Below are 12,010 nucleotides of genomic sequence, written 5' to 3'. Positions count from 1 at the left end.
AGTGTTTGGACAGAAGAATGAAAAGAGCTCAAATGTGAGGTAAGCATGAACTTTCCATGTAAAAAATAAATTTGAATATTGGTGTATGCTTGTCTAGAGCAGAAAGTATATGCTACACAATCCTTTGATTCCCACAACTGCACTCAAGGTAATATCAATATGCCCAGAGCACATCTTCTGAGGAAAGAAGAGTGCAAATTTGAAAATTTCCTCATCATTTTGGAGAGAAGAATGTCTAGGATATAGTAACACCTTGTCAGCTCAACATTCTTATTAGAAGACAATGCACTTCTGTCCTGCCCCACAGATCTGGTGTAGTCTTGATGAACATAAGAATTCAAAACATAAAGAACCTACCTACATGTAGAAATGTATATGGTGAAGAGTATAGAAAATCTAGGGTCATCATAGAAGGGAAAACTGAGTTGTCTTCCTATATACAGACAGAATACAATTGATTCTAGTTTTGCAAACATTTTGGGATGATTAAAGTCTTTGGTGAAAGAAGTTACCAGAAACATATTCTTCAAAGGTCACCAATAGCCATAGCCTGATTATTGTTTTTTAATTGGAGAATTTTAGAATGAGTATACTCAATCACTGGGAAGTGAATTATGCACAGTTAGTTTAACCCACAATTTCTGAAACTATCCTCTTGTGATCACAGGTCAGAAATCTATGTCTTACCGAAAGGTGCCAACAGCATTTCCCATTGGCCAATATAGGTAAATGGTCTTGGAAGCAGGGCTGTTGTCTGTCCTGAATATGTCTGTTTCATCACCAAGCCACAGGTAAGTCAATGGAATGATATGTTTTACCTTAAACTTCTTCTTGTTTCTAGAGAGAGAATCAAATATCTCTGTTAGTTTAATTTGCATGGTAGTTGGAATTATGGTAAGACCCAGTTCTTCCTGCCCCAGAGCAAAGGAGCACACATTCATTTCTATATTCAAGCAGAGCTTCATTTTTAGAAAGTGACCTATTTCAATTATTTCTTACCTGGATTTAGTTAAGTAATAAACATTTTGCTTCGTTTTTTCTCATAATACACAAAGGAAATTATTTCAACATTTTTATTTTAATTAATTACATGTAACAATCTTTCTAGAATAAAAACAAAAATATCGTTTGACTTAAAAAATCCATTTTCTGTTGTCCATCTCCCTGAACTAAATAAATCAATTACCTCATTCCAGTAGCTCCTTTAGGAAACCTACAAAGTACATATCAGACAAATAACCAAAAAGATGATAATTTTTTACAATAATTTAGCCAAATATTTAGAATTATGTCTTCCTATCAAGCATGTGATATTATTAGAAGTATTTTTAAGAAACAAAAATCTTTGAAGTATAAATTTTCTTCTTTTTCATTCTTTTTATGAGTAATTTGCTCTCCTAGAATTCTACATACAAATACAATTTGTTTAATGATTTTTTGTAACTTTCTCCTTTCCATTTTACCCTCTGACAGATCTCCTCCCCACATTCATGGGTTGTTTTTTTATTTTTCTAATGACGGAACTAGTATAACCTAGTATATTGGCTGTGTATACCCAGGTATTACACTTACCTTCGAATATTCGTGAGCTAATATGTGGCTACATAACTGAAGATAAAAATGACTCCCTTTCTAATTCAGGGGACAGAATATCACAAGAATAAGCCATGATCCAAAAAAAAATCCTGTATATAATCCTTTAATATTGGAAACATGTGAAGACTAATTGCACTACAGAGAAATATTCCTCATATAATCTAATGTAACATGCTATATTCAAATTATAAACCATCATGTAAGATTTACTTCAAGATATAAATACACATGTCTCAATAATAAGAGACAATTATATTTACATTTACATTCACCATTGAAAACATCTGAATGTATATATATATGTGCATACATAAAAAACAAAATTCCCAAGAATTGCTTGAACCTAATATCTCTCATTCCAAGGTCTGATAAAAGATAATCTTCCTTGAAAAAGGAAATAGAAAATCTTTTCTTATAAGCTTGATAATCTTCTTTCTATAATATGAATGTGATTCTAAAAATAATTTTAATTACTATTGCAACATGACAAAAGGGACCATATCAACTGCCTTTAAGAAACCAACCATTTCTGTTTCTTTTATTCTCACAACACAAAGTGAAGTTCATTTCCTTCTACCAACTACAATTATATGGCAAATGATCAGTTTGTTTTGGTTTACATTTTAGATAAGGTGATTAATATCTTTTAAAATAAAATGTGAAGATTTCCCAGTGTGGAAAGAAAGGGAACAGAGTAGAAAAACAAGAAAAATGGACAGATTGATAGTCAGCCAGTCCATTCTCTTACTTGAAGCCTGCTTCCTTTAGACACTAACTACCATTTTCTGTGAAGGAGCTTACATGACTGATCAGGGTTGAAAGAAAAATATACCCAGTTGGTGTATTTATAATGTATAGAAGAACTCTCAACTGAATATATTATTTTTCTCACATTCTGTGAAATGGATTTTTTTGGGAAAATAATTCACTGATGATCACAAAATTTAACCGCCTGCCCCCAAAATGGAATGGACTATTTTATTGATGTCTGTCTGAAACTTTTATGTACTTATTAGAACAGCACTTAAAATATCTACTTGATGATGTCAGCACCAACCTCACACCTTCTAGAATAATAAGAAGGCTATGATCATGACCAGTGGAGATTATATCTGATGTGGTCCCAGAAAACACCTCTATGGCCATAAATTGCAATATAACCAGGTACACAGCTTCATTCAATCACATCAGTTTACTCTAGTGTCTGCAGAGTCACCAAGCAAGACTTAGTGCCAGCAGTTTCCTTGATTAGTGCAGGGATAGGAATTGCTTCCTCTCTCTTCTTGCTAATGTGGAAGCTATGAGGTCAGGAGACTTTCGTGGGTAGCCCCTTATGACCAACCATCTTGCTTCTATAATCTATCTATAGACACCAAGCAACAAGGCTCCTGCTTATCATGGATTTAATATTTTATTTAGAGAAATGTGTCCCTGTATAGTTCACACATCTCTCATGAGTTGTAATACTCATAAGTTAGTTTTAACAATGCTAGAAATGTGGACACATGCTAGCATAACTGTCTCCTTGGTGGCTTGTTGCTAGCATTTTGTCAGATTCTAAGAACAGAATAGAACCTTAATTCATTTTTTTAAATATGCCCAAAGAATGGGTCAAAACAAATTGGAAATATGTAGATTTAGTCTACTCAGCATCAACTCTACTCAAAGAAGGAAATGCCAGTTTGGAAATTTGAGAGTAAGAGAACTCCCCACCCCAGGAATTTCACACAGTTGCTTATCTAATGCCAAATATACATTCCTGAAAACACAAATACACCCAGTATTATACTGACTGTGCAAGTTATATTTAAATACTTAGAAACTATACATATATATGTATACATGCATATCTATTATATATGTGTATCTTAAGTTAGCTTCCATATAAAATAATGTGTAAGAACAAGTAATAAAAAACACAAAGCCATGATTTTAAAAGAGAACAAGGAGGAATATATGAAAGGACATGGAAAAGGAAAACAAAGGAGAGTAGTGAAGCAAGTATAATCTCAAAAATAAAAGATAGTTTAAATAGTTTCGTACATTAAGTCGTTTGCATTGTGTGGCCTCTTATAGTAAGGAATGCATGATGCATATACTTACAGTTTAGTGGAGACAACCAAAACATCACTGAGCAGTGTGAGATATCGTTTATTTCTTTTCCATCCTCTTCGGAAAACCACGGCACCTTGGCAAACCATGGCTTGATTTTCTTCTCCCACATCTTCCTCCTCAATCATTTCCATGTTGAAAAAAAAAGAATTCTCTTCATACAGGACTCCACCTAGCAGAAAAATATTCAGTGGATAAGTTCTAAGACCGATATTCATACTATATTTCAAAGGGTGAATGGTGTTAAAAATTCAACTAAGTTATTACACTGCTAATTTATAACCAATAATTTGAAACTGTTTTGAATCTTAATGTAGATATATGTTATGACAGATATCAGTTAAGTTACTCTGAGAAAATGCCATAACTAAACCTTTGTAAGCTAACGCAGTAGATGTGAAGAAAATAATCAGGTTATCTTGTTGATTTAGTTAGACCTCTGGGAGTGACTCAGAAATGCCATGCTTGGTCCAGCTCAAGGTACAGTAAAGAAAGATTCCTGATGGAAACAAACAAACAAACAAACAAAAAACAACAATAACAAAAATGAAAAAGAAAACAAGCATTCATCAAAAATTTGTGAAATTGGTCTTTTCTAACAAAGGTACATACTTCCCTTGTGGCAAAAGGGACAAATGACTCTCCATTGACTTGTTCTTATAGGATATCAATTCCCATTCTGAACTTCTTTATACCGGAAGTAGGTAAACATACTAATTATAAATTTCAAATCCCCATCTAGGTTTCTGATCTTTTCCAACATCCCATCTGCTTCCTCATCATATTAACTCCTAATATGTGCTAGAACTCCCCCACCTCACTGTGAGTCCATTTTCCTGACAAAGATATCTCCATTTTTGTCCTCTGATAGTATTCCTTCTCTTTTCCCAGACTTGGTCTTATCAAACCTGTTTCTTTTCTCTATATCCTGAAATATTCCAGATGCCTCTGAACATTTTTTCTTTCTTATCCATAATAAAATTGTTACTCTAATAATGGAGTGGCTTCCGTTTTTGTGCTTCCTTTACTTTCCCTGCTCATTCAGTTTGGATATTTAAAATATATAGTTACTCAAGTGCCTGTAATTCATCCCAAAAATCTATTACATCTTTCAAAGAATTTGTATAGAAATGTCCTAGCTTTCATTTAGAAAGGACTTAAGACTCACATGAATCAAAGCCTCAAAGAGAGAACAGCCATGGTTACCATCACACACATCAAGCAATAATGGAAAGATATCTTTAAACATAGTATTACCACAGTTTCGTGATGAACAGTATGGAAAGTAAATGACCACGTCATGAAAGCTGTGCATTTGTATCTGAGTCAGTGTTAAATAATGAGAATTAGATTCCAATGAACAGAAAGTGTGTTGGAAAAAGTAACAATTTCTTGAAAACCAGAGAATTCTTAGATTGTGGGTTAGATTAACCAGTTTCTTAAAAAAAAAAAAAAGAAAGAAAGAAAGAAAAAAAAAGCATTATCTCCTGTCATGGTGGGTAATACATATGGAATGAGCATAAAATAATCCTCATTTCTAACTCACGCAGTTTTTAAAAATTTACAGAAATTAATCTCCTCTGTAGCTCAAATATACCCCTCTCCATGTGATAACTTTGATTCTGTAGAAGATCGGTACTGAATATTTCTACAATGATTACCTTTTCAAGAAACAACTCTGAGTGGAGAGTTATTTCACATGATCTGGAAGGATCAAGACAGAACACTTCCTGATACCATAAGTCTATCATGAGAATCAAATTATATAAATACATACCTTTTTAGACGAGCCTGCAATGAAGAATTTATCGAACAATGTGAAATTTCCGTTCGCCTTCCTGCCGCTAAACACCAAACTGGTTACTGCAGTGTCTAGAAAGCAACTGAAGTCTGAGGATTCTGTAGTTGTCAGGCTGAAGAACCATTGTGATGTCAATATTCTGAGGCTAATGCCAGCTGGCAGAGTGACATGTGCATTCCATTTCTCTCCCTGTAGCTTTAAAACATGGAATACACAAGTGGAACCACGAGTGTTTGTAATGAATAACACTGTCACAACTATAGGTATACATATAGATGTAGACATAGCTGTATGTTGTAGATGAGATAGAAGACAAATACATGGATGGATAGGTAGATAGACATGTGTATGATAAGAGTAATATTGTGAGATGCATATGAATCCTAGAAGATTGTCAATTCTTATTTTTTTCAACATAAGGTTCCTTATGAAAGAGGTAGCATGGATACTTCATTAATGCTGTGAAACTTAGTGCTGAATAGACACAAAATCACAAGGAACTTTAAGTTGTAATGTGCTAAATTTACTGACAGAGAATCAGAAACCTTCACACACTTCTGTGAAGCTGGACAGCTTTGAAGGATGCAGAGGAAGATACACAATTATTAATATATAGTAAATTTTATAGAATATATCCTAGAGACAAAGAATTGTAATTGAAACAACCTGAGAGATACTCTATAAATCTCAGAATTATTCATGAAGTGTAACAGGGAAATGTCACCATTCTAGAAAGGTCATATGAAATTAGAATGTCTATATCTTTAAAAAGATAGAATTTTGACAATAGTTTAATTATTCATTCTGCAAACTATATGTAATAATTCAGTACTTACTAAGAGTAATATTCTATCAAATTAAAGTTCTCTGTAAAAATTTGCTGTTGCATAATTCTGATTTCAAATGACTGATATATTGATGTACTGTAAATAAGAGAATATCATAAAGAAATTTATGTATTCAAATGCCATAAATAACCATTTATAACCTTCCATGAATAGATGTGAAGAAAATTAGTTTTAATTAATTATTTAACTAGTTATGTCTTAATTTTAGATATCCAGATGCCAGACTCAATCTCCTATCTAGATATCCATTCCCTTCCTAACATTCCTGTCTCGTTCTACAGGATGGAAACTCTCTAAACGTTCTAGAATATTATTCTTTATGTAAGTGAATTTTATTCTGTCCCAACTACTTTTAATTTTTCTCATGTTGTCCTCCCTTTTCTACTGGACAGACTCGGTTACATAAAGTTGTTTTTCTCTCTGCCATGAGCTCTACATAAATGAACTCTTTCATCTATAATAAAAGCCTTCCCTCTATTAATACAGTGACTACACATTTGACTGTTTCTCTACTTTGTCCTCCAACATATTTTGAATATTTAAAATATACATTTACTTAAGATAATGAAATTTTGATTAAATCGGTGTTACCTCTTTCAAGAAATGACGAGAGACACCATTACTTTTATTTAAAAACCTTTAAGATCCCTGAGAATTAAAGTCAAATAGAGATGACAGCCAATGGGAGTCTTTATATTTATTCAAAATTATGTAAAGATATGGTAAAAAATTAGGAAAAATTCACTTCCTCGTTAAACAAAATTGAAAGCAAATGATTTATGGATTGTCGTTCCTGTCTATTCGGAATTTTGTTAAATTTTGTTGAAATCAATTTTCAGAAAACCAGAATTCTTCTATTGTGGGTTGAGGTTACAAAAACAATTCTTTACAATCATGGTGTGTTAACAACTGGATTGAGCATAAAATAATTCTCACTCTTAAACTGGACAGATAGTTTTGAAGGTTTACAGAAACCTTCTTCACGTCTCATGATAACTGTCTTTCATTAGGAATTGGTAGAGAACATTCCTAACATAAATAGCTTCTCAAGACACTGGTGAATTGAATTACTTCACATAGTCTGAACAAATCAAGACAGACCACTTCCAAAATGAACACCACATTTGTTATTGAAATTACCTTTATGGTGAGAAAATATGGAATGGAGAACTCTCAAACAATGTGAAATTTTCTTCTCGTTTCTGGCACAGAATACCAAACTATATACAGCAGTTAGTTGACCAACTACTGAAGTCTGAGGACTCTGTAGCTGTCAGGCTGTTGGAATGTTATGATGTATTAGTCGAGATGGCATGTTCTGACAATGGGACACATGTATTTCATTTCCTTTTCCTTCTACAATTTGGTTTTAAAGCATATACATTCATATTTCATAAATAGAATCACAGCAATAGAGAGATATACAGACAGATTGATAGATGGATGGGTAGGTAGTAGATATCTGCATTTTTAAGGAATACATTGAAAAACATTTTGCAAAATATACTCACCCACGAAGATTCTTACTACCTAGTTCATTGAACCAGTCAACAGTCAACAAGAAAATTTTAGTATTCAGATACCATGAATTCTGTGGCCCTGATTATCTAACAGAGTCATAACTCACAAGAGACTTTAAAAATAAACGTGCTTAAGTGAGATAAATGCAGAATGCTGAAAGTCAGACAACACTGAGGACTACAATAAAGAATACATATGTATTAGTGTATAGTAACGTTTTTGTAGTAAACCCTAGAGACCCAAAGCAAGGAGAATGAACCAACCTGGGAGACAATCTGTAAATCTCATAATTAACACAGTATATGGTATGTACATTATCCTCATAAAACAATCTTATAATCTTAGAAGGTTTATGACTTTAAAAAAAGGAATTTGAGTGATAGCAACAAATTATGCCTTTTGCAAACCGTATTTCCACTGATATGTGTAATTACACAGAACTAATGAAGTTAGCACAAGTCTATCAAATTACAACGTTTTCCATGGAGATTGTCTGCTACGTAATTCGAATTGTAAGTAAACGCATTGTAGTGCAAGTAATAAAAGAAATACAGAATCAAATCTTTGTTCTAGAATGTCCTTTTTATGGAGGTAGTATTTATCTTCATACCACAGGCATCTCCAATTTTCTACTCAGATATTCTCCATTCTGTACCAGACAGCCTCATTCATACAAAGTCTTTTCCTTTTTTTTCTCTGCTCTGAACACTTCTGTATGTTGCTGAACATTTTTTCTCCAAATAACATACTTTTCAGTAATAATGGAGTGATTAATATTTTTGTAGTTTTTGTACTGTGCCCTACTCATATGATTCAAAATTTCATGTATATATTTCCTAAGTGAATATCAGTATGCCCAAATCTTGTTTTAGCTTTCTATGTACAATGACAACAAATTTTACTTAGAAGTACTTTAAGATCCCTAAAATAAAAAGTGTCAACAAGACACAGCAGTCAATGGAGGTCATCACAAACATAAAAAATATCATAGAGATTCTTTACAAAATGTACGAAACTAGTTTCATGATAAAGTAAATTAGAAGTAAATAAGCATGTTTTTAGCTTCCTTCCTCCCTAATCAAAATCGATGTTAAAACATTGAGAGAAGTTTTAAGGAACATAATGTATATATTGGAAATAATAACACTGTTGAAAATCAGTTCATAGATTTTAAGTTGAAGTCAGACAAGTTTACAACAAAATTTGTGGTCATGGTTTGTATACAATAAGATAGTCAGGAACATAATACTTTCTTATTACTTGGATATTGAAAATTTGCAGAAAACATTGTCCTGGAAGCTCAAAGCATACCTCTCCTCACTTGACAACTTTGAATTTTTAGGGGATTGGAATTGAACAGTGTTACCATGAGTAACTTTTCATGAACCCACTTTTGAGTTAAAAGTTAGTTCACATGATCTGGAGGAATCAAGACAAAACATGTCTTAATTTCATTAGACTATTGTGGGAATCCTATTAGTTATTAGAAAATGATTTTACACTGGAGCCTGGATTGGAGAACATATTAATAATTGTAAAATTATCACTTTTTTCCTAGGAAAACACCAAACTGCTTATTGTAGTTGGTAGACCAACCACTGATGCACTTTTTGTCTGATTGCTCTGGCTAAGACTTCAAGTACTATATATGAATAAATAGGGAGAGAGTGGGCAGCCTTGTCTAGTTCCTGGTTTTAGTGTGATTGCTTCAAGTTTCTGTCCATTTATTTTGATGTTGGCTACTGGTTTGCTCGATATTGCCATTGTTATGTTTAGGACTGTCTCTAGTGGGAGAACTGTGTTCTGATGATTTCAAGTAACCTTGGTTCCTGTTGTTTTTATTCTTCTGCTTGCCTCTTGCCCTCTGGTTCTCTCTAGTGCTGCTACCTGTCCTTTGAGGACTGTGACTGGAACCTGTCTCTTCTACGACCCTGATTGTGTCAGAACTCCCCAGAGTTCAGCTATTTCTGTGATTCTGTGATTCGTGCATCCTGTGATCCTGAGGTCCTGAGATCCTGTGTGCATGGAGATCCTTGGAATCAAGTATTGTCACCGTGTTGCAAGAGAAGGTGAGGAACCAGATCCCTGGGTTTACTCCAGCCAGTGCAGCAACTTGGAAGTAATCCGTTTCTCTGGCTCGGCAGGGTTCTGTGTTTCCTTGATTACTATGTGGTCCTAGTTATGCTGTGTATTGGGGAAAATGTTGTGACCTCAAATGTAATCTTGAGTTTTTCAGAGCTCCAGTGGTCCTGGTTGTGTGAGATCTCCTGTGCGTCAAGCTTCCTTTGTGATCCTGGGATCCTGGGATCCTGTGAATTTCAGAGCCTCTGGGAGTTGGGTTCCCTCTGGCTGTTGTAATAGTGGATGCAGAGCCAGCATGCCCGGTGTGCTCTGTGTCCGGATTCAGGCCATGTTCAGCTGTTCCACTGGCTGGGCTGGGGTTCCTATGTCTCTAGATCCTGTGGGATCCCATTCCTCCAGGTTTTGGATTAGGTGTTTTGGCCTCTCCTGTCATCCTGTTCATTTCACAGCACCTGGGAGTCAGGCTTCCTCTGGGTGTTGTAGAAGTTGGGGCAGAGTCAGCATCCCCAGGTCAGCTCTTGTGGCACGTTCAAACTCTGAGCCTGGGCATGTCAGACCACCTTGGCTTCGAGATTCCTCTGGGGGTTGTGGGACAGGGTGCAGAGCCAGCACTCAAGGTCTGCTCATTGCCAGTTTTTTCACAATATTTAGGATATGGTATAGTGTAAATGTCTGTAAACTGATGCATAGAAATAATTGTGATACACACATATACATATAAATATACATATACATATACATACACACATATATGTGTATATATATATATATATATATATATATATATTGTACAAGCCCATCGAATTCTAAAAAACCTGAAATGACACTTGAAAATGAATTGATAGACATAAAAAAAGCCATTGTTTTAAGTTGGTATCCCAATCTGATAAAGGCAAATCTGAATATTCCCTCTCATCTATGATAGTTAGCTTCAAATTTTCCATGCAAACACAAAAGAAGGAAAACAGAAGAAGTCAAAATACAAAAAGGAATATATCATGTTGCATAGAGATTCTAGAATGGGAAACAGCACAAGAAGTGATAAGAAGCATAAAAATTATATTCCTCTTTTATTTAAAGAAATTACAAATATTGCACATATGTATATATAATTAAACACAGACGTGCACACATACACACTCATACGTGTGCTATGACAATTTGACTAAAGCTCCTAGACTGTCTACAATAGCACCAGAATTTTGAATAAAAAATAATCGTTCAGTTTTAATTTTTGTGTTGTTTTTGATACTGGTCAAGAGACTCTCAAAACAATGTAGGCTATTGCCCTCGATGTATTCTAGAGTCTTAAAGAGTTTACCTATTGCTGAAGAAGCCATGCTCCTCAGATACAGTACTCAGAGGATCCAATATGGATTTGACCTGAACACCTACTTCACAATTATACTTTATAATCCTGGAAGTTTTTATTCAGGCTTATAACGAAAGAAACCTACAGGTTTACAAAGTTGTATCTGAGCTTTGGTCTGAAATATTTTATGGTAAATTATGCATATATCTACCAGATTCTCTGACTTTATCTGTGAGCCAGTGCTTAGGAACCTCGTCAGCATAGGGAGGGTCCTTAGTGGGAACAGTAATAGTGCTGATTAAAGAATGACTTGGGGCGGGCAGTAGATGCAAGCTACAATTTCAGGTACTCTGTTTCTTGAAGATTCCCATCATTATTTTCTTCTCCTTTCTCACCATTCTTTAGCCTTCTCCTAAATAATCATTCTTCCTTCTCCCCTCTCATGCTTTTAACTTTCTCCCAACTAGAGAGCCTTAACCCTGTTTTTATTGAGCAAACTTACATCATCAAGGCTTTACTCACTGTTGATAATCATCAAAAATTCTTAAATTGCCCTAAAATCTGTGAATCTCAGGTTAATAGTCCCAAACCCTGTGTCCTTAGAGCAGAAAGTAATCACAAAACAGGAGAATATTTCCTTAAAAGTTTGCACAGCTTGTTCTTCATAGGTAGCTGGGTACAGCTCTTACAGTTTCCTCGTACAGCAGACAGCATTGGTATTAAATATTTTCACTATAA

The 12,010-nt window shown here is 34.4% G+C and overlaps 1 protein-coding gene and 1 long non-coding RNA gene across 2 annotated transcripts in view; one reads left to right on the top strand and one right to left on the bottom strand.

The window, feature by feature from the left end:
• The window catches only part of Tgap1l12 (GTPase activating protein testicular GAP1 like 12), a 376,199-nt gene that overhangs the window by 39,003 nt on the left and 325,186 nt on the right, over nt 1-12,010 (bottom strand). The window contains exons 14-16 of the mRNA XM_087637245.1: nt 5,486-5,704; nt 3,700-3,880; nt 688-837 (exon numbers count right to left, since the gene is read on the bottom strand). Of these exons, the coding sequence (XP_087493371.1) occupies nt 688-837; nt 3,700-3,842 (293 nt within the window). The 5' untranslated portion in view covers nt 3,843-3,880; nt 5,486-5,704. The remainder of the gene's footprint in view (nt 1-687; nt 838-3,699; nt 3,881-5,485; nt 5,705-12,010) is intronic.
• The window catches only part of LOC148006683 (uncharacterized), a 93,411-nt gene that overhangs the window by 20,173 nt on the left and 61,228 nt on the right, over nt 1-12,010 (top strand). Inside the window, exons 2-3 of the long non-coding RNA XR_015671633.1 lie at nt 668-791; nt 9,757-9,947. This is a non-coding gene — a long non-coding RNA (uncharacterized LOC148006683). The remainder of the gene's footprint in view (nt 1-667; nt 792-9,756; nt 9,948-12,010) is intronic.

Source organism: Rattus norvegicus, chromosome 2, assembly GCF_021556685.1.
Source record: "Rattus norvegicus strain SHRSP/BbbUtx chromosome 2, alternate assembly SHRSP_T2T, whole genome shotgun sequence".
Taxonomy (NCBI): Eukaryota; Metazoa; Chordata; class Mammalia; order Rodentia; family Muridae; genus Rattus; species Rattus norvegicus.
The sequence above is the reverse complement of the archived record's forward strand: the minus strand, read 5'-3'. Positions and strand labels throughout refer to the sequence as shown.